Source organism: Hyla sarda, chromosome 4 (genome assembly GCF_029499605.1).
Source record: "Hyla sarda isolate aHylSar1 chromosome 4, aHylSar1.hap1, whole genome shotgun sequence".
NCBI lineage: Eukaryota > Metazoa > Chordata > Amphibia > Anura > Hylidae > Hyla > Hyla sarda.
Window position 1 is genome coordinate 414,509,388 of NC_079192.1, and position 27,068 is coordinate 414,536,455.

Here is a 27,068-nt window from a genome sequence, read left to right on the forward strand (position 1 = left end):
TGGGTGACAGTGGGCTGTACATGGGTGAGAAGAGGGGTGGACATGGGTGACGGGTGTAAATGGGTGACAGATGGGTGTACATGGGTGACGGTGGTAAGAGCGGTGGACAGGAGTGACAAGGTGGTAACAGAGGGGTGATGGATAGTGGGGTGAATAGGGGGTGGACATTGGTGATAGGGGGGTAGATTGGGGGGGGTGATCAGAGAGGTGGTGAACATGGGTGACGGGCAGACAAGATGGACATGGATAACAGGAAAGTGGAAAAGGGTGAAAGGGGGGTGACAAAGAGGGGTGGACAGGAATGCATTACTATAGGGGGAGGGGAGAGGGTGCATTACTATAATTAAGCTGAGCTGAATCCGGGGGGCCGGGTAGAATCAGGCAGGCCAGGAAGATAATCCGGGGGGCTGGTGGGAAGATAATCCGGGAGTGGGGGGATGGAAAGATAATCGGGGGGGGGGGGGGGGTGGAAAGATAATCCGGGTGGGCGGTGGTAAAATAATCCGGGAGTGGGGGCGTGGAAAGATAATCCGGGGGGCCGGCGCACCATCCCCTGCATTTCTCCTTTTCCCCACCTGCGCTCCTTTGACTCACTCACGGCGCCACAGGGGGAGGGGCAGTGCGCACGTACACGCAATGTGCATGCAGGCTTCCCCCATGTGCTGCTGTGATTCACAGGCGTGCAGGTCGGGGCAGGAGATTAGATTATTGGGTTAGAAGATAAGAGACACTCCCTTGAGGAATCTTCTTTGTTCTCAGGCCTGTATAAAGGGGGGGGTGTATAAGGGGGAGGGGGGGATGTATAAGGGGGGGATGGGGCAGCACAATGGAAACTAATGTAAAATCCTTGTTTGCGGCTTTTATCTAATTGAAATGTAATGAAGGTTGTTGGAGATTAATCATTAATGAGGTGGGGGGGGGGGACGTCTCCTCTGTCGCTGTTCACATGGTCCTGTAAACATCTGCTCAGAGAGATTACAACTTGTGTCCATGAGGTTATAAAAGCCAGAACACTGCACTGGATCCACCCAGACGGGACCACCAGCAAACATGGAGAGCTATGTTATCCTTATGGCCCTGATCGGGTTCTGCAGCGGACAGTCACGACTGGGTAAGATCACACTGCCTCTCACTTTATGACCTGCTGCAAAGTCTTATTCTTTGCTTTGTGTTATATTCTATAAGCTTCTTGTGAATAAGTGGTCAAAGAAGATCTGATCCCGAGCGCTGGCCTCTTAGGGAGGGGGTTCACTTACTATATGTATGGATTATTAATCACATGGGATGGGAGGTATGACGTCAATTATTATCATTAGTGATATTTTTATAGTTTTATTTTTACAGTCCAATTCCATCTTTATTATTGTTACTTCTTTATTTTATCTTATTATTATTATTGTATCTTTTTAATATTTAACTTGGTTTGACTATTATTACCAATATTACTATTTCATTATTTCTATATTTACTTATTTACTGATCTCATTAGTATTAGTGCACTTTTTATATTAGTACTTATTTTCTGGTTTTGATTACTTTCTGTTTTTTTTTTATTATTATTTCTATGATTTACTATTTGTTGAAGTATTAATATTATTTTATTTGTAGTCTAAGATTTTACATTTTATTTTGTTTCATTAAACGTTTTGCTATCTTGTTATTTTTTTATTTCTATTATGATAGTATACTTGTTTATATTATATACATATGTTCTTTCATTATTACCAATATCCAATATCTTTAATTGATTTCCTCCGCTCCCTCTCTTTATTTTTCTTTCTTTTCTTCTTTTTCTTCTGTCTTCTTTTTTCATCATCTTTTTATCTTTTTTTCTTCGCTATTAGATTATAATTATCATTATATTATTTGTATATTCATATTTCCATGATTTTAATATTTGTTGAAGTATATTAATAATATATATTTTTTGGTATTTCTATTATAGTATATGTGTCTATTTATTATTTTTATATATATATATATATATATATATATATATATATATATGCGAAAAAATGCCAGCAGCACACCCCTCAATAAAGTGCAAAAGTGGGATTTTATTGACCCATATCAAGTGCGACGTTTCGACTGCATGATAATGCTTGAAAAAGATGGCGGGATACCGTTGAAACGTCGCACTTGATATGGGTCAATAAAATCCCACTTTTGCACTTTATTGAGGGGTGTGCTGCTGGCATTTTTTCGCTTCTGGATTATCTACACAGTCTGCAATTAGGACTGTGTTTACCTGCCTGCACCCCAGGACTTATCATTACAGTGGAAGTGCTGCCTATCCTTGGATTGGAATATATGTGTGTGTGTGTATGTATATATATGAATTTTTACTATTACATTATACAATATCTTTAATTTCCTCCTATTTTTTTCTTTTTTTCCTTTCCTTTCTTCCATCCTTTTTTCTTTTCTTTTCCTTCTTTCTTTACTTTCTTTATTTTCTTTCTTCTTTATTAGATTATTATTATTATTATTATTCCTCTCGCTGATCTCCCCGTCCCGTCCTCAGGCTCCTACAACCTGGACAGTTCGGTGTCTGTTTCGGGCATCTCCTCGGGGGCCTACATGGCCAATCAGTTCCATGTCTCCCATTCTGGTAGAGTCGTGGGGGCGGCCATGTTTGCAGGAGGTAATGTGGGCATTTGGGTGACTTTTACTATATATATATATATATATATATATATATATATATATATATAATTCTCTTTCTATTAATACATTGATTTCCATTTACACAGTGCCCTGTGAGTTTCTCGTATTTTTTGACAGGTCCGTATTACTGCGCCATTAATAACGCTCTGACGGCCACAGGCGCCTGTATGAAATTACCTTCCACCATCAGCCTCATCCCCCTCAGGGCCTACACCGACTCCTGCGCCGTTACAGGGTTAATAGATCCCCTGTCTAATCTGGGGCGCGGACGAGTGTTCATCTTCTCGGGATCTAAAGACTCCGTGGTGTCTCAGGGTGAGATGGAGAACCTTAATGTGTAATGCTGAGCTATGTATCTCAGCCTGGCAGTGTGATACTGTCTGCTGAGTCAATGTATCTGATCCTAGCATGTGTGATACTAACTGGTGGGCTTCGTATCTAAGCTATCTAAGCTTATCATGTGTACTTCTGTCAACTAAGCTGTGTATCTAAGATAATCATGTTAATTTCTGTCTACCAAGATGTGTATCTAAGCTTATCATGTGTGATACTGTGTGTGTGTGATTGTATTACAGGTGTATCCCAAAAACTACAGGAGTATTACGCCTCTTACATCACTTCTGGGTCCATTAAAACTGTATACAACATTGCAGCTGAACATACAATGGTGAGAGCAACTGGGTAGTTACAATCCACATATAACATTGAGCCGCCTCCAGAGCTGCGCTCACAATTCCGCCTCGTTGTCGGACATGTTACCTGACAGATTGGTTCTGCTGTCACTTTTACCTGACCTTATACAATATTTAGTGCTCCAATAACTGGCAGAATTCACCTGAAGACTTGCCCATCCTTTTCCTTTTGCGCCATTGACTGCGCATGATCAACAAGTCTCTGCCCACGAGGAGCAATGACGACTTCTGATTGGTGTAATCACTGTGATTGTGTCCCTCCACAGCCCACTGACAGCTATGGAGGAGCCTGTGGATCACTAAACAATGAATATATAAGCAACTGCAACTATAACGGCGCCTATGAGGGTCTGAACCACATCTATGGGGGTCTGGCGGTAAGAGCTCATGGGCGGAGAGATGCTTGAATTATAATACATGTATGTATGAAAGCCTCTTGGGTGACATTTATGTTCTTCTCCTTTCTTTTTATTCATCAGAGACCAAGCAGCAGTGCCGGACATTCTGGACAGGTAAGATATAAAGGGGAACTCCATGCATCATGATCAGTTAAAGGGGTACTCTGCCCCTAGACATTGGATAGGGACTAAGTTATCTGATCACGGGGGTCCCGCCGCTGGGGACCCCCGCGATCTCGGCTGCGGCACTCCAGACATCCGATGCACGGAGCGAACGTTGCTCCGTGCCGGAGGACTGGCAATGCGGGGCAGAGGCTTGTGACATCACGGTCACGTCCCGTTAGTGACGTCACGGCCATGCTCGCTCAACGCAAGTCTATGGGAGGTGGCGTCACAAGCCTCCGGCGCTGCACCTGACGCTCTAAACGAACACTGGGTTCAGCAGGGGCCCCGCCGCTGGTCGTGAAGTCACGTAACGCCCCTTCCATTCATGTCTATGGGAGGGGGCATGACGAGCGACCATATAAATGTTCAGAACGCCAGGGGGTCCCAGCACCCGGACCCCCCCCCCCCCGATCAGACATCTTATCCTCTTTGGATAGGAGATAAGATGTCTAGTGGCAGAGTACACCTTTAAGGGGCATTGGATGGACACTACATGTTGGCTGTCCTGTTTTTTCCACAGGACTGTCCCATGAACTAGACTACTGCATGGGGGAGGGGAGAGGGGGCCTTGTTGGGCCACACCCTTGCTAAAAGTGGGTGTAGCTTCAAAGCTTGGTCCCGTTCTTCTGGAGTTATAATGGCGGCCACATTGGTTTACACCAAGCTTTCCCAGAAACGGATGAAACCAATAAAATCTTAACTTGAAATATGTCGTCTATTTTTTCTCTCAGCTGATCCTATTTGACCAAACAGAATTCTTCAATTTGGCGCCTACTATCACTTACGGGATGGACACCGCCGGTTACCTATACGTACCCACTGCTTGTAGAAACGGAGCCAGTAAGTATGGCGGTCATCGTGACGGATAATGGGTCGGCGAACCTCATTTTAGCCAAAGTTCTAAGCAAGAACAGGTTCTACCGGCTCTGCTTGCTTATCTCTGTGGACACCGGTGACTCTGTTTTTGGAAAAAAGTCAGCCATGTTTTTCTGCCTGGACAACCTTTTTTTAGTAATAACCAGTTGTCCATATTATTGACTTTTCTGACCCTCGTGTAATATTCCTTGCAGGATGCAGACTCCATATTGCATTCCACGGCTGTCTCCAGGGCAGGTAATGTTCTTCTCTATGATCATCACCTTACGATGAGATGGGGGGGGGGGGGGTCCGCAGATGTGTCCGCAGACTCTCTACCTATACCATCTATAATATGGTGTCTTCTTACATGGTAGACTGGTGCTTGGGCCCCTCATACCTCTGTACCCCCTTGATCTTCACCCCTGGCAAGAATTAACCATAGATAATCCAACCATTTACAAAATCGTAGAGATTGGTGGTGATTATTTACTGTTACGTCACATTCTTTAATCTACACTGGAGAACACCTGAACCGGTTGGGACCAGTGAGAATCTTAGTCATCACCACTCTTGAATACTTGACTATTTTCCCTTTTGTTTTTGCAGAGAGAAGATCGGGGACAAGTTTGCCCGATATGCCGGCTACAACCAGGTGGCCGATCTCAATAACTTAATCATCATGTATCCTCAAGCCAGAACAATCGCAACCAACCCCCAGGGATGTTGGGACTGGTAAGTTTCATTTTTGTGGAATAGTGTTAAGACCTAAAGGGCCAACCTGTACTCCGAACCCTGTACTTATCTTCTCCCTTGTCTTCATCTTCATCTCTTCCTCTTGACTTCTCTTTTGTCTTCGGAATGTTCACTGACTTATTAGTCTCCTTTGTCTTTGTTGTCCTCTTCATCTTCTTCTTTCATCTTCCTCGTCTTCCATCTTGTTTATTGTCTTCTCAGTCTATTTTGTCTTGTGCGCTCCTCATATCTCCATGGTATTTTTTGGGTTTTTGTAATAATATGCTGATCTCTTTTTACCATCTTGGTTGTTTGACATCTTCTTCCTTATCACCTTCTCTGTCCTTTATAGCTTCTAAGCTTTCTTTTATCTCTTCCTTTTTTGACTTCTTCTTCACTGTTACCTTCTTTAGCCCTTGTTCTTTTCTTCTCCTTCCTCACCTTCTAATCTTTCCTCTATCTCCTGCTTTTTGTTTTCCTCTTCATCACTTTTTTCTTCTTGCTCATTGTCTTCTTTTGTATTTTCTCATTTGTTATCCTTCTTTGTCTTTTTATTCCTCTATATTTCTTGTGGCCTTTCTTTTGTTGTTGGGTATAGAATTGAAGGTCTGTAGGAAGCCAAAGCTTTAACTCACAATGTTTTTCTTTCTAGGTGGGGATACACCGGCATAGCCTATGGTAAGCCAATAGAGTCTGCTGTCTGTTTAAGTGACTACTAAGAAAAGATATTATAGAATTTCACATAATTCTGCCATGTTATTTTTCCAGCCACAAAGAACTCCTTCCAGGTGACCGGGGTGCAGAGAATGATGCTGCGAACTATGGGACAATACTAAGGCACCATATTATTCCTCCATAATAGAATCCTTTGACCTCTCAGGGGAGGTTGACTTCTGATAGGGAGATCCCAGATTTTCCCAATGTTCACCATTTCGGGAATTTTTTGTAAAATAAAATTTCTCTAAAATTTCCTTGTACAGTGGTCCCTCAACATACGATGGTAATTCGTTCCAAACGACCCATCGTTTGTCGAATCCATCGTATGTTGAGGGATCCGTAAAATGTAAAGTCTAGGAAGCTGTACTCACCTGTCCCTGCCACTCCGGACCAGGTCCTCACCGCTCCCGATGCTGTCCAAGGGGCTCCCGATGCTGTCCCGCTGCTCTGGCATCTTCTTCGCGATCCTCCGGCTTCTTCCGCATCTTCTGCAGGGTCCGGGCCTCGCTTCCTGGTGACGTTATTACGTTGCTGCGCCGGCGCGGCGTGCGTAGTGACGTAATAATGACGCCGGAAAGCAAGGCCCGGACCCTGGAGAAGATACAGAAGACGCCGGAGGATCCCGAAGTGGACCCGGAGCAGCAGGGATAGGTAAGTGAACCTGCCCGGGATGCTTAAACTGCTCTCCGACAGCAGCTTAAGCATTTTGCGCTGTCGGATAGCAGTTAATGCGATGGCCCCGACATATATGATCAAATCGACATACGATGCTTTTATGTCAGGGCCATCGCAGGTCGGGGGGTTACTGTATTTTATGTCCTTTTTTTGTGTAAATGTATGATTGTCATATCCTCAGATTATGATGTTATTGGCTGCATATTCCTGATCCCTGCCCATCCAGTATCCTGTATTATTTACCGTCCTTTGCAATGTTAGCACTTTACTCACATATTTGACACTTTATGGAAATAAAATATGCAAATTTTGATTTATATTGAGTCATTTATTGGAAAAAATTGATGACAAGATGGAATATCACAGTGCAGTGTAACCATTTAGGGCATTAAGTGTTGTTCTTACTCACCGTAATTTATGTTAGTCCGAAGTAGCAGCACTGATGGGTGATTCTGTCTTCCTCCAAGGATAGGACAGATGGTATTAATTAAAGGGGTACTTCTTCCCTAGGCATCTTATCCTCTATCCAAAGGAATGGGGATAAGATGTCTGATCGGGGGAGGGTCCGGGTGCTAAGACCCCCTGGCATTCTGAACATTTATGTGGTCGCTCGTCATGCCCCCATGTGAACGGAGGGGGCGTGGTGTGATGTCACGACGACGGCCATTGGAACCCGGCGTTCTGAACATAAATGTCAAGAGATCGCTGCTCTGCACCTGCTTCACCCCCAATGTTGGACCGTTGACGAGTGCTGCACTTTTTTCACTCCTTTCCTGTGCTATCTGGACGGGTTGCTTACTCTTCGGCTGATGTGTGTACTTCCTAGGTCCACCTTCACTTCTCTGTGAGTCTACCTGCCTCATTTCGGTAGTGTCATCAAATATTTCTACTTAGCTACAGCCTATTTAGCACCTACTTCTCCATAGCTTCACTGTGTACTTCATACAACTACAATAATCAATCCTCAAGATCTGCTGTATACTAGTCTTACTGGGTTTGAAATATGTGCTGCTGCTTGGGATAAAGGAACGGTGAGTGAAAAATTGCACTTCCCTTAATGTCCTGTAGCAGCACCAATGTGTGATTCTATCTTCCTTCAATGATAGGACATATGGTATCAAATAACAATTAAATTGCACAGCCTATATAACACCTACTACTCCATAATTTCACTGTGTACTTTTTACGAATACAATAATCAATCTTCACAGTCTGCTGTATAATAGTCTTATTGGGTGAGAAATATGTGCTGCTGCTTAGACTAATGGAATGGTGAGCAAACATTTCACTTTCCTTTATGTCGTGCAGCAGCAGCTCCAATAGAGCTTAAGCAATAAACCATTGGGGGGAGAGTAGTTTTGCAGTGCCGACTATAGTACCACTCTCCTGAAGTCTGGTTGTCTGGGTTCTCCAATATCTAGCCTGTTGTACTTCACAAATACTGTGTGTAAGACAAAGACCAAGAGGTGGCTCTACAAGTCCATCCTAACCATATTGAAACATTTTTTCAAATAAAAAAAAAACTAAACAAAAAAACAAAGTTATATTATTTTTTGTCATTTCATTTTTTTTTTATAGGAAATAAAAAAAAAAGAATATATATATATATATTTATATATATATATTTCAAATAACAAGGTAATTTGCTTATATTAATGAGCAATTTCAACTAATTTTTGTAATGTGTGTTTTCTATGCCCACTTTTTTTATGGTGGTGATTTGCGCCTTTTTAAAGGGTTTGCATCAAATTTTGCACCTTTTTAAAAAGTTGCATTTTCATAAATTTCTGACCACTGAAAAAACTCTACTTAAAACACGCATACCACAGCCAAACACAGGAATGCGCATATATGAAAAGTTGCAAAAAAAAGTTGTAGAAAAACACAGTGTGTAAAATGCTTCATAAATACCCCCCTTTATGTTCTCTAGTGCCCCATCATCTATGACATTTTTTATCCATACATCATTTCATGGTTGTAAAGTGGTTGATCTTCAATAAAATCATCGGACCTACAGATTATAAGCAACCTTATAAAATACACATATATATTATACAGCCTGGATACAAAACAGTCCCCCATCCAGGGAGTAACCGGGCTATACCAGCTTAGCTTCTGAAGTCCGACAGCGTAGGGCTCACTCAAGGTAGAGTGGTGGTAGGCCTCTACAATATATACATATACACCAATGTACATAAACATAAGGCTGACCACATGTGAAGTGGAGGGGGCCACTTATTGTAGGTTTGAAACAAGGTCTAGCTCTTTAAAGCGGTACTCCGGTGCTCCAGCGTTCTAAACATTTTCTTCAGAATGCTCGGAACCGGAGGCTGTGATTGTGATGTCACGGCCACGCCCATAGTGATGTCACACCACGCCCCCTTCATTCATGTCTATGGGAGTGGGCATGTCGTAGACATGCCCCCTCCCATAGACATGAATGGAGGGGGCTGGCTTGTGGTGAAGAGACATGAATGATGGCGGCTGGCTCCGGTTGAAGCATGCCAAGGTAAAGGCAATGCCATAGACATGAATGGAGGGGGCTGGCTCGTGGTGAAGCATGCCAAGGTACAGGCAATGCCATAGACATGAATGGAGGGGGCTGGCTCGTCGTGAAGAGACATGAATGAAGGTGGCTGGCTCATGGTGAAGCATGCCAAGGTAAAGGCAATGCCATAGACATGAATGGAGGGGGCTGGCTCGTGGTGAAGCATGCCAAGGTAAAGGCAATGCCATAGACATGAATGGAGGGGGCTGGCTCGTGGTGAAGCATGCCAAGGTAAAGGCAATGCCATAGACATGAATGGAGGGGGCTGGCTCATGGTGATGAGACATGAATGGAGGGGGCTGGCTCATGGTGAAGCATGCCAAGGTAAAGGCAATGCCATAGACATGAATGGAAGGGGCTGGCTCATGGTGAAGCATGCCAAGGTAAAGGCAATGCCATAGACATGAATGGAGGGGGCTGGCTCGTGGTGAAGCATGCCAAGGTAAAGGCAATGCCATAGACATGAATGGAGGGGGCTGGCTCGTGGTGAAGCATGCCAAGGTAAAGGCAATGCCATAGACATGAATGGAGGGGGCTGGCTCGTGGTGAAGCATGCCAAGGTAAAGGCAATGCCATAGACATGAATGGAAGGGGCTGGCTCATGGTGAAGCATGCCAAGGTAAAGGCAATGCTATCGAATACTGACCACATGTATGGGAACTTTTGAGAAAGTTATAAAATACTATGATATTCGGAAATACGCTCTAGTGGTGATCAGGAGTAACTGAAGAGATGGAATGTGGACCAGAGTTTTCTTAAATATCTCAAAAGTGGATGGAAATCTAAGATCTGCCTTTATGGGCTCAGCTGTTGTTCTGGGCACTGCCACATGGACATCAACGTGTTGGTTACCATAGTAACAGTGAAAGTTCCTCGCTGTTAGTATATGTGAAGACATGCAAGAAGGATGAAAACATCTGCGGGGAACGCTCTCCCAATCCTGTATAAAAATATGTAATTCTGAAATTATTTTAACAAGGCCTTTAGCCGTGTATGAGGTTTGTTTAACTTTGTCCAGTCCTGATTGGATAACCTGGGGACACCTCCGCTTATAAAACAACATCTCCATGTGACATTTTCTTATCTTCTTCTCCTCTCTAATTTTAACTTTGGGTTGGAGAACCACAACAAGATAAAAGATCCAAAACAATCTTGGCTCCTATAATCTGTATGAGGAGCTGGTAGTTCATTAATGAGTCAAGGCTGGATTCTCAGATTAGGTGTAATGTATAGCCGCCTCGGCACACTTGCTCCGTACATGCAGCTTTAAAGGGGTATTCCAGGGGGGGGAAAAAATGTATATATATGAACAGAAAGTTAAACAGATTTGTAAATTACTTATATAAAAAAATCTTAATCCTTCCAATAATTATCAACTGCTGAAGTTGAGTTGTTCTTTTCTGTCTGGCAACAGTGCTCTCTGCTGACATCTCTGCTTGTCTCGGGAACTGCACAGAGCAGAATATGTTTTGCTATGGGGATTTGCTTCTACTCTGAACAGTTCCCGAGACAGGTGTCATCATAGAGCACTTAGACAGAAAAGAACAACTCAACTTCAGCAGCTCATAAGTACTGAAAGGATTAAGATTTTTTTAAACAAGTAATTTACAAATTTGTTTACTTTTTTGGAGCCAGTTGATCTATATATATATATATATATATATGTATATATATCTATATATATATATATATATATATATATATATATATGGAGAATGGGAGAATTCTGATTGACACCAATATTTGGGGGGGGGCTCTATGGGGGCACTTTGGGAGTATTATTCATGGCACTGGTATTTTGGGGGACACTATTACTCTTGGAGGACACTCCACTTGGCAATATGGAGGAACTCTAATTAGTGCATTCATTTTAGGGGACACCTAGTTATTGTCCTTACAGAATAGTTTCTCGGTGAGGATTAAGTTGTTTGTGTGCACCCAGCTGTAAGTTATTCTAGACTGTAGCACCAGACAGAAGATCATCACCTTGGCCAATGCAGATTGGTTATGGATCAGTGATATCACTTTCATCCAATCCTCCACACTTCATGTGTAGCCCCTGTAACCTTGTTCCTCTTGGTATTGGTATAAGTGTACATCCCTCTTTATTCAGCCGATTTCTATTTACTCCTGTGTTCAACCATTGTCTTCCTTGGTCTACCCGTATGTTTTCCTCTTATAATAACCATCCCATTTTCTTTATACTTACTCCGTATTTTACACCTAGTAAACTGGGAACAACCAACATCTTCTGTCACGCTCCATGTTGGATTTTCATCTTGAAAGCATTTTATAGTCCTTTGCTTTAAAACAATTGACAGATCTCATGTTATAGAAACAATTTCTATCAATGAGCCAAGTCAACAGCTCTGTAATGTAGAGGAAATAAATAGATAAATTGTAGGGATAGGATCATGTTTGTTCCCATTCTGGAATGTTTTTGACAAGGTCTTGAGGCATGAATTTGGGATTTATCCTGTCAGGATTGGATTATCTGGGCACACCTCCACTTAATCTTTCTAGTACTTATTAGCTGCTGGATACTACAGAGGAAATTCTTTTCTTTTTGGAACACAGAGGTCTCTGCCGACATCTTGACCACAGTGCTCTCTGCTGACATCTCTGTCCATTTTAAGAACTGTCCAGAGTTTAACTCTGTTTAACTTTCTGGCACCAGTTGATTTAAAAAAAAAAAAAATAGTTTTCCACCGGAGTACCCCTTTAAGAAGGCCATCCAAAATGGCATTGAATAGTGGTCTACTATGGGCAAGGTCTTCTTATAGTGCATGGTTGGACTGAAAATACTTCACACAAAACCTGGTGTGAATGAGGGGGTGGTCTTCTTGAAGAGATTGTCTTTTGGAGCGGTTTCACTGATATTTTTAGTCAATTTATAGAGGAGCTACATGAATCGGTTTTTGACAAGGTCTTAGGGCCTGTATGGGGTTTGCCTAGCTTTGTCCAGTCATAATTGGATATTTTGGGCGCACCTCTGCTCATATAGCTAGTTCCATGAAGTTCTCTTCTTTTGATGTGGACAACATCTCCATATGACATTTTCTTATCTTCTTCTCCTCTTTAATTTTAACTTGGGGTCGGAGAACCACAACAAGATAAAAGATCCAAAACAATCTTGGCTCCTATAATCTGTATGTGGAGCTGGTAGTTCATTAATGAGTCAAGGCTGGATTCCCAGATTGGTGTAATGTATAGCCGCCTTGGCACACTTGCACCGTACATGCAGCTTTAAACTATGGGGGAATTATTATTGTCACAATTATTTTGAGGGGTACTGTGGGCACTATTTAAATGTTGGCCATAATGGGAGAATTCTGATTGGCACCATAATTTGGGGAGGGGGTACTATGGGAACTATTAATGTTAGGGTCACTATTGAAGTGCTATTCATAGCACTTGTATTTTGGGGACACCATTACTATTGGAGGACACTCTACTTGGCAATATGGAGAAACTCTAATTGGTACGGTAATTTTGGGGGATGCCAAGTTAATGACCTTGCAGAATCCTTTGACATCCTGTCTCGGTGTGGATTAAGTGGTTTGTGTGCCCCTGGCTGCCAGATGTTCTAGACTCTAGTGGGCACTTACTGTTGTTGGCATGCTTCTGGCCAATATGGGGGTTCTTGGATTGTTACAATTACACTATTTGTGCATGAGACTGTGATGGCAACTATCTATACATGGTGGGCACTCTGAGATATGGTACACATGCATTGGGGGCTTGTGCTCCTCATTTGGACTATTTGTGTCAATGTTACTGAGTTAATATGTCTTTCTTCAAGAAAAACTTAAGCATTCTTGACTCTTGTTAAGATTATTGGGTACTTCCAAGAAGTTCTCACTACCAACATCTCCATTGTCATGGAAGGGGGGCAGGGAGCAGGGAGTTAGTGAGCCCTAAAGCTGTCCCTAAGACCACTCTCCCAGCCTACTTGCCTAGACACCCTAGCGGTGAATGACAATTGGGTGCCAGTCCCTTCCTACGCTAACATGCAGGAATGTATGAGTCAAACAAAACAAACCAACTGTACATGTTGAGAAACAAGTCAGGAAGGGAAAACTACAAACAGATATACCAGGCAGGATATAGCATACTAACAAACAGTTCAGAAACCGGTATCAATATAAAGGGCAGATATGATAATATGAACAAGACTAGATATGAGGATAAGTATAGCAGACAAAACCAGGAGGTGTAGTGGATGAACAGGTTAACTGAATGTCCCAACACTAAACGGGTCAGGAATTCAAGACCACTGTTCACACGGGATTCCGAACAAGGAACACACTGGACACCCCACTCCAATCATGGAGGGACAACAATACTAAAGCCAAATAGGCTCCTAGCTAGCGGGCATACTCCATAGTGTGTGAACAGGATTCTGGCCTAGGAGGAAACAAAAATCCTAAAATACAAGAAAACACGGGTACAGGCACAAGACTCACTCCTAGATAGACAGATTAGCATAAGGCTCAGAACAGGATTCTATCCTAGGAGATGCAGGATCATACAAGGTCAAAAAAGGACTGACAAACAAATAGTGTGAATATGGACTCAGGAAACACAAAGCATATGCAGAATGAACAATACAAGAATTCTAAAACCCGAAAAAAAGGTACTAAAAAAAAGCAGGCAAATATCCAAATATCAGAAGGGACAGATGACCATGGTTTAAACAGACATAATGAATTACCCGATCAGAACAGCACCTGAAGAGGCCTTATATACACTGTCAGTGCTGGAAGCATTAACTCTTCCCAAACCAGGGAGAATAAACCCAGAAACTGTTCAGACATAAACATAATGTCTAAACAGGACCCAAATCAGAAAAATGCTAAATACAAATAAACAGACATTACAACCATATGACATTTTCTTATCTTCTTCTCCACTTTAATTTTAACTTTGTGAGAAAATCATAACAAGATAAAAAAAAAAAAAAACAATCTTAATCTTTATAATCTGTTCTTGGGGTTGATAGTTTATTAATGAAATAGTCAAGGTTGGGTTGGCAGATTAGGCTCCTCTATACACCTGCTCGATATTTGTTTGTCTATAGAATGGTTCACATGGGAATATTTTTTATAATAATTCTGGACTTTATAAATAATTCTTTCAATTAAAGGTCCCCTCTACTACTGGGGGCTTTAGGCCATGGGCATGGGCAAACTTAACACGGATTCTGGACTTGGAAACCCTCTTTCTTCCTATAAGCCTTCTAAGCCATGAAATAAGTCATCATAAACCATAAAATAGTAAAGCTATAAAAACCTAGAGCTCAAGGAGCATTAGTTATCAACCCAGTACCACCCTAGTCTACTATTGATAATGCAAATATGTTTTTTTTTAAACTTTTACTACCTTAGAATACCAGATACTCCAAAGGTATTAGCCTTTATGCGTCCCTTTTATGTAGAGAAACATTGACAAAAATGGCGTCTGGCTAATCCATAGACATCTACCCTGCGCTTCTCTCCCTGAATGACCACGATCGCTGTCTAGCTGCACTAGACAGATTCTAATATAAGTCTATGGAGCCTTTCTAGTGCAGCTCAATGGAAATTGCGGCCAGCCGTGGTGTGATGCGCTCTAGTCCAAGCAATATCTAGAGATAAGTTAGGGTCTGAACGCTCATGGGCACTTGGAAACCCACCTATACATACATATTTAGGTTGCCCCTGCCTGCATACCATTCAAAGTAGTGAGAAAATATACCTACATATGATTGATCCAATGGAAACGAAATGGTTTTCCTCACGAATGTGTGCAGACAGGTTAACAGTGGATAAATCCTTAACACTTCTCAATTTTTTTTGGAAGATGGAATACGATTCAATGTACAGTGACAGGAGAAGCTCTCTTGGTGGTCAAATCCCATGTTTCTTGGCTATTATAGGGATTATGTAGACCAGATAATCATCAATGTGTTGGCAGGACTAGTTAAACTGTAACCAAATAAAGGTTTTTCCCCCATGATATCTATGTTGATTATATAATGCAGTATATAACGTGTTGTATATTTAGACCCAAGGTTGGGCAGCTATAAATGGATTTATGTATTTCCAAAGTTGGCTTAATCGACTAGCATAAAAGCGGATTTCATGAGCCCCATAAGGAAAGCTTCATGGTGAAATTCATTGATCAGTCCAGACTTGGAACATTGAGTCTTTATGAATGTAGTCTTTTTTTTTTTATAAACAAACAATATACTAACACGGTGGATGTCATTGGAGATTCTTTCTATAGTAAATCATTGAGAACCAATGCCTAGAACAAACTACAAAAATATATTGCCAGCAAAATAGTATAAGAAATATCATCAATGCTGCAGAGCTAGTATAAATTATATGCAGTGTAATGTCTGTGGTTACACATTTCATTACATTGGATTAAATGTACTTAGACTTATCCTATTAACATTTCATTCATACATAGAACTAAGTTGCCTTAATGTAGGCTAAAAAGGAACCGCGATGGGATTAAACCACACGCCTCTTCTGTTCTATCTACAAAATACCATCCAAATAACACGTCTGGCTACTTTACCTATTTGTCAATTATAAATAAAATCACTAATTCTGAATAAGCTTTTGGGCGTTTTTATGGTTTTTCTTTCCTAATATGATTTTAGCCACTACAACTTGTAATACAGAAGGAATGACTGATACATGAGTTATAAAAACCAATCAAACTTTCAAATACCTTGCTTAATTCAAGAACTCGATAACAGTTGAATTTCATGGTTCTTACGCCCTCGGACTATATTTATCAAACATTTGACAGTGGAGATTAATTTGCCTTTAATGGTTGCAGAGAATTTGTTTACTCACTTCAATCTTATTTATCAGAATGAACCTATATTTTCAGCTAAAGCATTTTGCGCAGATGTTTCTCAAGGCCTTCAAATCAGGTCCTTATCGGGACACGGTTGAGACTTGTTTTTTACCGTTATATAAAACCCTGTACTGCTTATGCAAGTCAGGACATTCTCCTCATAGTATCCTACAGGAAGAGAAAATGAAGGCTTTCCTCATCATCCTTTCCTTGGTTGGCCTCTGCTATGGACAGTCGAAGCTTGGTGAGACACATTTGTTCAATCTATTGCGAATTTAAAAATGTAATACCATTAGTGAAATGGATCTTAAAATAAATTTACAATTCAATACGTCCTTCTTACAGGAAAGTACAATCTCGAGAGCGCCGTGTCTGTCTCCGGACTGTCCTCAGGATCATACATGGCCAACCAGTTCCATGTCGCCCAGTCTAAGAGGATCATTGGAGCTGGCCTCTTTGCTGGAGGTAAATAGAATTTTTTCACTTTTGTAGAAGCCTTAAAGGGAATGTCCAAACTTAACAGAACAAACTTTCTGTGCTTAATAATTTTATATCTTTTACATAATACAATTTTGACTGCCTGAATACACTTAGGAGCTCACGGTCATACTTTAAATTCACTTTAGGATACATTTATTTAATAGAAATAATTACCCAAAAAATGTAATATCTAGAATTGTTTATTAGTTAAAAATTTAGCTTATTTAAAATTTGAATTTGGAATAAGTAATAATTTTCGTATATGACAATGTGCAATTTTAATTAGCTCATAATCACCACTAAATATTTTAGGTATTGAATACACATGACATACTGTAATCATTGTTTGTTCATCAATTTAAAAAAAAAAAGTCTTTATTTCACATTTAATGGGATTTGGCATTAAATAATACAAATTTACTTTATCCATAATCTACAAGATATTTTAGATATTTAACCCCTAAAGGATGCGTAATGTAAATGTACGCCCTGCGCCTGCACCCATTCTATGAATCGTGCTCCGGAACTGAGCGTGCATCATAGCGGGACTCGTGGCTAATGCCGGACATCGCCGATCTGATCGATGTCCAGCATTAACCCTTTGGACGCTGTGATTAAAGTTGATTGCGGCGTCTAAAAGTCCTGAAAACAACTCTAGGTAACTGATCGGGAGACCCGCAGCCTCAAGTGGTTAATAAATATTTTAATAATAGTTTGCCATATCTATTAATTATTTATTTATGCAATTTTAAGACACTCGTAAGCACTACTAAATATTTTAGATATTAATACAAGTTTTAATACTTGTTTATTCATTAATTATTATAAAATTTTAATTTATTTTACATTTGATAAATTTGGGAATTAAATTATACAAATTTATTTCACCCAAAATCGCTACACAATATTTGAGAAATGTAATACTTAATAAGTATTTTAATTACAGTTTCCTACTATTAACTTATACAATTCCAAGTCACTCACCATCACTACAGAGGATTTGACAAATCTAATATTTTTACTAGTCCTGGTGATTAGAAGCAGCTGACCGGCACTGCTCTATCTCTCTCTGTACGAGTCGGAAGTGGTTCGCAGGGGGGACTGCGTATGGAGGTGCTCAACTACTTAGAGATACAGACTGTCCACAATGATACAGGTGAAGAAAAAAGCGTAGTGGCACTCACCAATTTGGTTATTCCATAGATAGCTTTATTCCATTAGAAGGTGCATTCACAAGGGCGGCGACAGATCCAGCCGGACCGGGACGCCAGTGCGTTCGCTTGCTGGGTTACAATTGTTTCACGCTTGCGCGCTTCAACGGACCCTCCCTCTCACCGCTTCCCTCACCTGTCTATAAGCACCTACAACAGGTGACGTCAGAGGTGGGAGGGATTACAACAAACATTAGTTTAAAAACCAGTTACAAAAAACTATATTTAAAACCAATAATCAGTTACAAGAAAGTGCCCAAGTCTATTCTATCGTTAAGACCTACGTTATCTTGTGCCCTAGTTTTTAAGATCCAGCGGGCCTCTACTTCACGTAACTCTTTAATGATGTTCACTCCTTTTCGCGGGGTTAACCGTTTAATCCCTGTAAATTTTAGTACGCTTGTGTTCCCACCATGCTCTTTTTTAACGTGCTCAATCAGGCGCGGAGACCCTTTACCTGACCCTATAGACCAGACGTGCTCTCTGAACCGAGTGTTCATGGCACGTATGGTGCTCCCAATATAGAACTTCCCGCACGTACATATGATTGCGTACACCACATAACTGGTTCTACAACATATGTACTCGGTTATCTCTTTGGTTATCCCGCCCACTGTCACATTTTTGCCTGAAGAAAACTGAGGACACCATTTACATCTCTTACATTGAAAATTGCCTTTCACTGACATTTTCTGTAACCAATTCTCAGAACTTACTTCTTTAAACTTACTGCTAACCAGTTCATCTTTTAAATTCTTCGTTCTTTTGAACGTTACTACAGGTCTTTGTAGTCTGACATCTCCTAACTGTGGGTCTCTTTCAATCAAGCTCCAATTTTTTTGGATCGAACTTCTAATTAAGTCAGATAGGGGGCTAAATTTAAATGAAAAACAAAACTTTTCACCAGTTTTTTCAGTATTACTTTTTCTGTGGTATCTCTTATTTTTGCTACCCTTAAGCAGCTCATTTCTAGTTACTTTATTCGCTCTATCCAGCGCATCACAGAGGACTTCCTTCGGGTATCCTCTTAGCGACAATCTTTGCATCAAGGCAGTAGCTTGTTCTTCAAATGCCTCTGGAGAGCTATTGATGCGTTTCAAACGCAATAGTTGTCCATAAGGGATAGCTTTTCTGGTGTGAATGGGGTGATAGCTGTCAAAATGTAATATAGAGTTAGTTGCGGTTTCTTTTCGATAACCTTTGGTAACTAATTGGCAGTTTTCTATCACCACCTTCACATCCAGAAATTCTAATTCGGAGTCACTACATTTCGAAGTGAAACGCATGTTCAAGTCATTACAATTTAGGCATGTTACAAACTCCTCGAAGGCAGACTGTGTACCCTCCCACACCATAAAGATATCATCCACGAACCTTAGATAACATCGAATGTGCTTAAGAAATTTGTTTTGTGTGGAGAATACAAATCTGTCCTCGAAATGGGCCAGGAACAAGTTAGCAAATGTGCACGCTACCGGCGTGCCCATTGCTACTCCCCGTTTTTGTGCGAACCATTGCTCGCCAAACTTGAAAACATTATTCCCTAGAACGAATGTAAGTGCTTCACAGACAAAGTTGATATAATTATCACTCTTGTCTGTGTTTTCCAAGACTTTTCGGATGCACTCGGTTCCATCCCCCTGCGGTATACGAGTGTAAAGGGACTCCACATCTATAGAAGTTAAGAGGAGTCCCTCTCGCCAGGGGATGTCACCCAGTGCTGCCAAAAAGTCATTGGTATCTTTTACCAAAGCAGGCACATCTTTTAATAACGGGCATAGCAACCAGTCCAGATATTTGGACAAAGACTCCGTTAGAGAGCCCACCCCGGAGACAATGGGTCTCCCGGGTGGGCTCTCCAGGGTCTTGTGAATTTTGGGTAGGAAGTACCAATTCGGATCCTTTACTACATCAGGGAACAACCGTTCCGCTAGTTTTTCAGATAGTATACCAGATTCTACTTGTTTTCGCAAAAAGGACTGTAGTTTGGACTTAAGATGAGGAGTTGGATCGTTTTTTAGTTTCTGATACGTATCAGTATCTCCTAATTGTCGTGTTGCCTCCTGTATGTAGTACGACCTTGGCATCACCACTACATTGCCCCCTTTATCGGCTTTTTTTATTATTAAATTGCCTTGCGTTTTTAACCATTGAAGAGCTTTACGCTCCTCTAATGTCAAATTGGGGGATGCCTGTGGATATATCAAGGCCCTTACATCAGCGAGGACTCGTTCCTGAAATTGATCCAAACTTGTACCTGGTATCAAGGGGGGGCAAAACTTCGATTTATTACCACCTCTAAAATCCTGATATTCAAATACTGTTGAATCTGAACAACTTACATCTAGTAATTCTAGCAAGGTATCTACACATTCCCTATCTGTCTCTGACAGTTTGCCGGGCATGCTAAAACCTAGTGGTCCTACAACAACAGGGATTTCCCCTTCCTTCTTAATCTGGCTAGTAGGTTGTACATTAACCTGTTGAAAAAAGAATTTTTTTAAATTGAGTTTCCTGACACATTTGAATAAATCGATCTCAAAATCTTCGAAATGAAACTGTTCACTGACACAGTAATTTAAACCCTTGGACAACAGAGAAATTACAGAGGGATCTAAATCAACATCTGACAGATTGATTACTGCTGGTGCGTCTTTATTACTGTTACTACCGGGAGAAAACGTAAGTGAATCTATTGTGAAATCTTTATCATTATTTAATTTTTCCATGACACTCTCTTCCGTTTTTGTTTTGTTTTGGATTTTACTACTTCTTCCGCCCCTTCTTGTTCTTTTTTTCTCCTTTGTGAATATGGAAGTCCTTCCCCGTTTTTTGGAGACTTGATGTTCAGATTCCCTATGGATAGGTCGGACTCGTCTGTTGTACTTGAATCTGACTCAGTTGTCCATGAGTCGGAAAATTTTTTATTTAATTTCTTTTTGATCATATTTTTCCCATTTTTCTTTTTTTGGGTTTTTCCTTTTTTAATAAAGATATTGTTAGACTCATAGTCCTCCCGATCACGTAGGAATTTGTCCCGTTTGATCTCTTTAATGGTCTTCTGTAAGATGATCAACTTTTTCTCAGTTTTTTTGGAAAAGTCCTCATAAGCTGTAGTGGATAAGCGAGTTTGTAATTCCGCCTTTAGTCGAGTCAGTTCGGCTGTCACAGTTGCGTATTCCTCTGTGTTACGTTCCAAGATGAGAATTAACATATTCATTGAGTACATTTTATGGAGTTCATCCCATCTATTCATAAATGCGGCATCATCTGTGAATTGGGATGCTTCTTTGTAGCCTCTTATACCGCGTGGTACACGCCCACTTTCACGGTACGAATTTAAAGAGTTGAGAGTCCAAAATAAACGTGTCTCCTTTTCGGAGAGAACTGAGATCTTAAATTCAAGAGTTTTTGTACTCAAGAATTGGCATGGGTCTCTTTCATTGCACTGTTGAAAGAACGCACTGGCGTCCTGCCGCCCTGCTCCTAAGGAGTTCCCCGCCGGCTCCGGCTCCTGCGATCTTGTATTAGCAACTTCCATTTGTTCAACAGAGGGTTAACAGACAATGCTGTTGCGAGCGTGCTCAGGTCAAAAGAAACAAGATTCATGCACAAGTCCTGGTGATTAGAAGCAGCTGACCGGCACTGCTCTATCTCTCTCTGTACGAGTCGGAAGTGGTTCGCAGGGGGGACTGCGTATGGAGGTGCTCAACTACTTAGAGATACAGACTGTCCACAATGATACAGGTGAAGAAAAAAGCGTAGTGGCACTCACCAATTTGGTTATTCCATAGATAGCTTTATTCCATTAGAAGGTGCATTCACAAGGGCGGCGACAGATCCAGCCGGACCGGGACGCCAGTGCGTTCGCTTGCTGGGTTACAATTGTTTCACGCTTGCGCGCTTCAACGGACCCTCCCTCTCACCGCTTCCCTCACCTGTCTATAAGCACCTACAACAGGTGACGTCAGAGGTGGGAGGGATTACAACAAACATTAGTTTAAAAACCAGTTACAAAAAACTATATTTAAAACCAATAATCAGTTACAAGAAAGTGCCCAAGTCTATTCTATCGTTAAGACCTACGTTATCTTGTGCCCTAGTTTTTAAGATCCAGCGGGCCTCTACTTCACGTAACTCTTTAATGATGTTCACTCCTTTTCGCGGGGTTAACCGTTTAATCCCTGTAAATTTTAGTACGCTTGTGTTCCCACCATGCTCTTTTTTAACGTGCTCAATCAGGCGCGGAGACCCTTTACCTGACCCTATAGACCAGACGTGCTCTCTGAACCGAGTGTTCATGGCACGTATGGTGCTCCCAATATAGAACTTCCCGCACGTACATATGATTGCGTACACCACATAACTGGTTCTACAACATATGTACTCGGTTATCTCTTTGGTTATCCCGCCCACTGTCACATTTTTGCCTGAAGAAAACTGAGGACACCATTTACATCTCTTACATTGAAAATTGCCTTTCACTGACATTTTCTGTAACCAATTCTCAGAACTTACTTCTTTAAACTTACTGCTAACCAGTTCATCTTTTAAATTCTTCGTTCTTTTGAACGTTACTACAGGTCTTTGTAGTCTGACATCTCCTAACTGTGGGTCTCTTTCAATCAAGCTCCAATTTTTTTGGATCGAACTTCTAATTAAGTCAGATAGGGGGCTAAATTTAAATGAAAAACAAAACTTTTCACCAGTTTTTTCAGTATTACTTTTTCTGTGGTATCTCTTATTTTTGCTACCCTTAAGCAGCTCATTTCTAGTTACTTTATTCGCTCTATCCAGCGCATCACAGAGGACTTCCTTCGGGTATCCTCTTAGCGACAATCTTTGCATCAAGGCAGTAGCTTGTTCTTCAAATGCCTCTGGAGAGCTATTGATGCGTTTCAAACGCAATAGTTGTCCATAAGGGATAGCTTTTCTGGTGTGAATGGGGTGATAGCTGTCAAAATGTAATATAGAGTTAGTTGCGGTTTCTTTTCGATAACCTTTGGTAACTAATTGGCAGTTTTCTATCACCACCTTCACATCCAGAAATTCTAATTCGGAGTCACTACATTTCGAAGTGAAACGCATGTTCAAGTCATTACAATTTAGGCATGTTACAAACTCCTCGAAGGCAGACTGTGTACCCTCCCACACCATAAAGATATCATCCACGAACCTTAGATAACATCGAATGTGCTTAAGAAATTTGTTTTGTGTGGAGAATACAAATCTGTCCTCGAAATGGGCCAGGAACAAGTTAGCAAATGTGCACGCTACCGGCGTGCCCATTGCTACTCCCCGTTTTTGTGCGAACCATTGCTCGCCAAACTTGAAAACATTATTCCCTAGAACGAATGTAAGTGCTTCACAGACAAAGTTGATATAATTATCACTCTTGTCTGTGTTTTCCAAGACTTTTCGGATGCACTCGGTTCCATCCGAGTGCATGTTACTTTTTTTTATTTTTTGTAATTTTTTTAATTAAATTGTTATATGATTACTTACAAATATTATGAAACATATTTAAGTGTTGTTTTTTAAATTAGAATGCTAATTATAAAATACATGATTTTTATTACTATTCTGTCCTAATATTTTAATGTTGAATTGATAAGGCAAAATATCTTATTATTAATAATATTAAACTAAACAGTTTTAAATTGTTAGAATTGAAGTCGATTTCTTTTGTCATCAAAACCCATATTTCTAGCATAAGTCACCTGTAATCACTACAAAAATATTTTAGATATGTAATACTTAATAAGTATTTTATTAATCATTTGTCGTCATTAACTATTAGTTTATACAATTTCACTGATATCAAAATGTAGAAATAGGAATTTATAATGTATATTTTTTTTTATAACATATTTAACCCAAATAAGATATGTGAAAGGTATAAAATAAAAGTTTCAGGATTTCCTGAAAACTGGTTAAAAATAAATAAATAAATATAGAAACAAATAAAAATTAAAAAATAAATTAACCCCATAATGATCACGAGCATAAACTTAAGCTTGTGGCCGGCTCCTGTTATGTGAAGCACACTCAGGAGCTGAGCGTGCTTCATACCCGGCAGGTCCCGGTTGCTATCAGCAGCCAGAACCTGCGGCTAATACCTGACATTGCCGATCAGGCTGAAGTCCGGTATTAACCCTTTAGACGCCGCAATCAATAACGGCGTCTATAACGGGAGAAAAGCGTTGCCGGTTAGCTCAGTGGGCTGTTCGGGACCGCCGCGGTGAAATCGTGGCATCCCGAACAGATGAGAGGACAGCGGGCGGGTGCTTACCTTGTCATGTAAATAAAAATAAATATAAACATATGTGGTACCACCGCTTGCGTAAATGTCCAAACTATGAAAGTATAATGTTAATTAAACCGCACAGTTAATGGCGTACACGTAAAAAAAAATAAAAAATCCAAAATTGCGTTTTTTTTGTCACTTTGTATACCCTAAAAAAAAATGTATAGAAGGCGATGAAAAAGTCCCATCAAAATGAAAATGGTACTGATAAAAACTTCAGATCGTGTCGCAAAAAATGAGCTCTCATACATCCCCGTATACAGAAAAATTTAAAAGTTGTAGGGGTGAGAAGATGACAATTTTATACATAGTAATTTTGGTGCATGTAGGTATACATTTTTTTTAAACTTATAAAACCTTTTAATAAAACCTATATAAATTAAGTATCCTTGTAACCATACGGACTTTACAGACTCGGAAGCCCCCCAAATTTACAAAATGGCGTTTTTTTTTCTTCCAATTTTGCCCCACAAATATTTTTTTTCCTGTTTTTGCCGTAAATTTTGTGGTGAAATGATTGATGTCATTATAAAGTACAATTGGTGGCGCAAAAAATAAGCCCTCATATGATTCTGTAGGCGCAAAATTGAAAGTGATTTTTAGAAGGTGATGAGAAAAAAACGAAAATGCAAAAACTGAAAAACATTGCATCCTTTAATTAATTAAAATAAATATTGATATATATGGGAGACTGTAGAGAACTTGTTCTGTGTGCAGAGAGGGGGTGGGTGGTGGTGGGGGGGTCTATCCTGATCACCTATTGTTAATGATAAGATCCTATCCTGTTATCAGCTTCCAGCTTTATAGTAGAGGTATTACCTTTAATAATGACATTTACATTTTTTTCTCATTATACATTATTTTTTCATACCCACACAGGACCATATTACTGTGCAAAAGGAAGCATGATGACTGCAACGACTACCTGTATGTCATCGCCCCTGAGCATCAATGTGGACTCGCTGAGGACCCAGACCCAGAGTTATGCCAACCAATTGCTCATTGATCCTGTTTCCAATCTTGCCAACAGCAGAGTGTTCATCTTTTCTGGAACTCGTGACACCACTGTAGTTCCAGGTAAGCCGAAAAATGAAGGCCTTTACCTACTTGTTGGATCTTCCCATGTTTAACCAATCTTAACATGGAGAATCCCAGTGGAAAGTGTTAACCTAACTAGATAGCCCGCAGAGGGTTCTTGGCTATAACGAGTATCCATTGGGCTTCAAAACATCGATTAACATGAGGTTGTTCCACTCACTTTTGGATCTTAAAAAATGGAAATGGGCCTCATTATCTGCATGGCCCCAAAGGAACTATTACTCTGTTTGGGAGATTAACTCGGTAGAATAGCAGCAAAATATCAGTCAGAGATAGGAACACAGAAGTAATGTTTCAACAGGGCCTTCATCCTAAACTACCACCTTCATATTCAAAATAACACAAAAATGTATGCTAATTGTCCAGACCTAACTATACAGATGTCTTCTCTGTCCATACAGGTGGCTTACTACCAGCCACCCAACAAATGTGTTACTTACAAAGTCTCCTTTTTTGAGGCTTAAAACCTCATCAGGTTCCTCAATTCTCATCAGGTTCCTCACAGCCTCTCTTGCAGAATGACTCTCACCCAGTTTTAAGCCCAGTGACATGCTGTCTTCAGCACCTGTGCTGATCTGGACTAGTCTGAAAACCTGGAGTGGCCCAGGAGTGGGATGAAAGGTCCCATTACCAAGACCTGCCTTTTATCCCATAAAAATCCAGGCCCAATAACAGTACTTACCAAAGTCCCCAGCAAGCTAAGTTTTGCCAGGGATTTAACTATTTCTGGATTTCCCATAACTCACCCAGCTTTCCCTGGATGAGATGCTTCCTAAAAATTGGTATCCACATAAAACAGGTACCTTGAGAAAATATAGCGCTCCCCCAATGACCATTCATGTCACTCTCACACCTAGTATCAGCAAACATAGAAATCAGAGATGGCCTCTAAAAGGAGGAATCTCATTCGAAGATAAAGTATCAAATGACCTAAAATAAAATCTATGGGCATCCATTGGTTTCGATGGGTGACAGTGGTCCTCCAACCAGTTCACTCTCCGTTTTAGGTGTGGTGAAAAAGCAGGAAGACTATTACGCATCCTACATCTCCAGTGGTGGAGCCTTAAAGACTGTGTATGACATTGCAGCTGTGCATGGAATGGTAAGTCATATTCACCTATATGGAAGAACTCTGGAGGTAGCATCCTTAATTTCTCACCATGGGTGGAGCTTTTTTCTTTTGTCATCATCACCCTTAATTTATTGTATCTGTGGTTTCTTTACAGCCCACTGACTTCTACGGAGGAGCCTGTGGGTCAACCAACCTTGAATACATCAACAACTGTGGCTACAATGGGGCCTTTGAGGCTCTCAATCACATCTACGGGGGAACTCTGCAGGTGAGTTGGGTCTTCATCATCTGTAACATCTGAATATTTTAAGACAGTACTTTAATACATATACTCCTGTCATTTCTCCTCACAGAAGCCAAGCAGTGGTGCCGCCCTCACCGGACAGGTAAAAAGTGAAATCTAATAGGTTGTATCTCCAACCCAAATATATAGCTCCCATATTAGTTCTTTAGTTAATACCGGGTGTACCTGTGCAGCCCTAACCATACCGTGATATTCTATCAATGTCAACGGAGACCTCCACCTTCTTTCCCATTTTGTAACTGTTGCTCCGCCCTAACCAGTCAATGCGAGAGAGAGAGAGAGAGAGAGA

General features: G+C 40.7%; 3 protein-coding genes across 4 annotated transcripts; all 3 read left to right on the top strand.

Moving 5' to 3' along the window:
* Window positions 1–1,050: 1,050 nt before the first annotated feature.
* On the top strand, window positions 1,051–4,460 carry LOC130367522 (uncharacterized). Its single transcript, XM_056569944.1, has 7 exons — window positions 1,051–1,111; window positions 2,525–2,644; window positions 2,785–2,982; window positions 3,243–3,334; window positions 3,626–3,736; window positions 3,839–3,871; window positions 4,443–4,460. The coding sequence occupies exons 1-7, from the start codon at window positions 1,051–1,053 to the stop codon at window positions 4,458–4,460; spliced, it is 633 nt and encodes a 210-aa protein (XP_056425919.1).
* A 29-nt stretch (window positions 4,461–4,489) lies between these two features.
* LOC130267698 (uncharacterized) lies at window positions 4,490–6,408 on the top strand. Its single transcript, XM_056517781.1, has 5 exons — window positions 4,490–4,762; window positions 4,993–5,035; window positions 5,387–5,512; window positions 6,165–6,190; window positions 6,281–6,408. The coding sequence occupies exons 1-5, from the start codon at window positions 4,711–4,713 to the stop codon at window positions 6,346–6,348; spliced, it is 315 nt and encodes a 104-aa protein (XP_056373756.1). The 5' UTR covers window positions 4,490–4,710; the 3' UTR covers window positions 6,349–6,408.
* A 2,954-nt stretch (window positions 6,409–9,362) lies between these two features.
* LOC130267699 (uncharacterized) lies at window positions 9,363–26,986 on the top strand. Of its 2 annotated transcripts, XM_056517783.1 has the most exons (6): window positions 9,363–9,413; window positions 16,456–16,551; window positions 16,653–16,772; window positions 25,185–25,382; window positions 26,411–26,505; window positions 26,630–26,986. In XM_056517783.1, exons 2-6 carry the CDS (start codon window positions 16,491–16,493, stop codon window positions 26,774–26,776), a joined length of 621 nt encoding a protein of 206 aa, XP_056373758.1. In that variant the 5' UTR covers window positions 9,363–9,413; window positions 16,456–16,490; the 3' UTR covers window positions 26,777–26,986. The 2 variants fall into 2 exon arrangements, with proteins under 2 accessions (XP_056373758.1, XP_056373757.1); XM_056517782.1 differs by lacking the exon at window positions 9,363–9,413 and having other exon boundaries at window positions 16,233–16,551.
* The last annotated feature ends 82 nt before the right edge of the window (window positions 26,987–27,068 follow it).

What these genes read in the sequence shown, in the direction of transcription:
- LOC130267698 (XM_056517781.1), top strand. Translation starts at nt 4,711, where the DNA reads ATGGACACCGCCGGTTACCTATACGTACCCACTGCTTGTAGAAACGGA. An exon ending in TGCTTGTAGAAACGGAGCCA is followed by an intron (nt 4,763 to 4,992) that starts GTAAGTATGGCG and finishes TATTCCTTGCAG; the next exon opens with GATGCAGACTCCATATTGCA. An exon ending in CACGGCTGTCTCCAGGGCAG is followed by an intron (nt 5,036 to 5,386) that starts GTAATGTTCTTC and finishes TTGTTTTTGCAG; the next exon opens with AGAGAAGATCGGGGACAAGT.
- LOC130367522 (XM_056569944.1), top strand. Translation starts at nt 1,051, where the DNA reads ATGGAGAGCTATGTTATCCTTATGGCCCTGATCGGGTTCTGCAGCGGA. An exon ending in CAGCGGACAGTCACGACTGG is followed by an intron (nt 1,112 to 2,524) that starts GTAAGATCACAC and finishes TCCCGTCCTCAG; the next exon opens with GCTCCTACAACCTGGACAGT. An exon ending in GGCGGCCATGTTTGCAGGAG is followed by an intron (nt 2,645 to 2,784) that starts GTAATGTGGGCA and finishes ATTTTTTGACAG; the next exon opens with GTCCGTATTACTGCGCCATT.
- LOC130267699 (XM_056517782.1), top strand. Translation starts at nt 16,323, where the DNA reads ATGAACCTATATTTTCAGCTAAAGCATTTTGCGCAGATGTTTCTCAAG. An exon ending in CTATGGACAGTCGAAGCTTG is followed by an intron (nt 16,552 to 16,652) that starts GTGAGACACATT and finishes TCCTTCTTACAG; the next exon opens with GAAAGTACAATCTCGAGAGC. An exon ending in TTGCAGCTGTGCATGGAATG is followed by an intron (nt 26,506 to 26,629) that starts GTAAGTCATATT and finishes GTTTCTTTACAG; the next exon opens with CCCACTGACTTCTACGGAGG.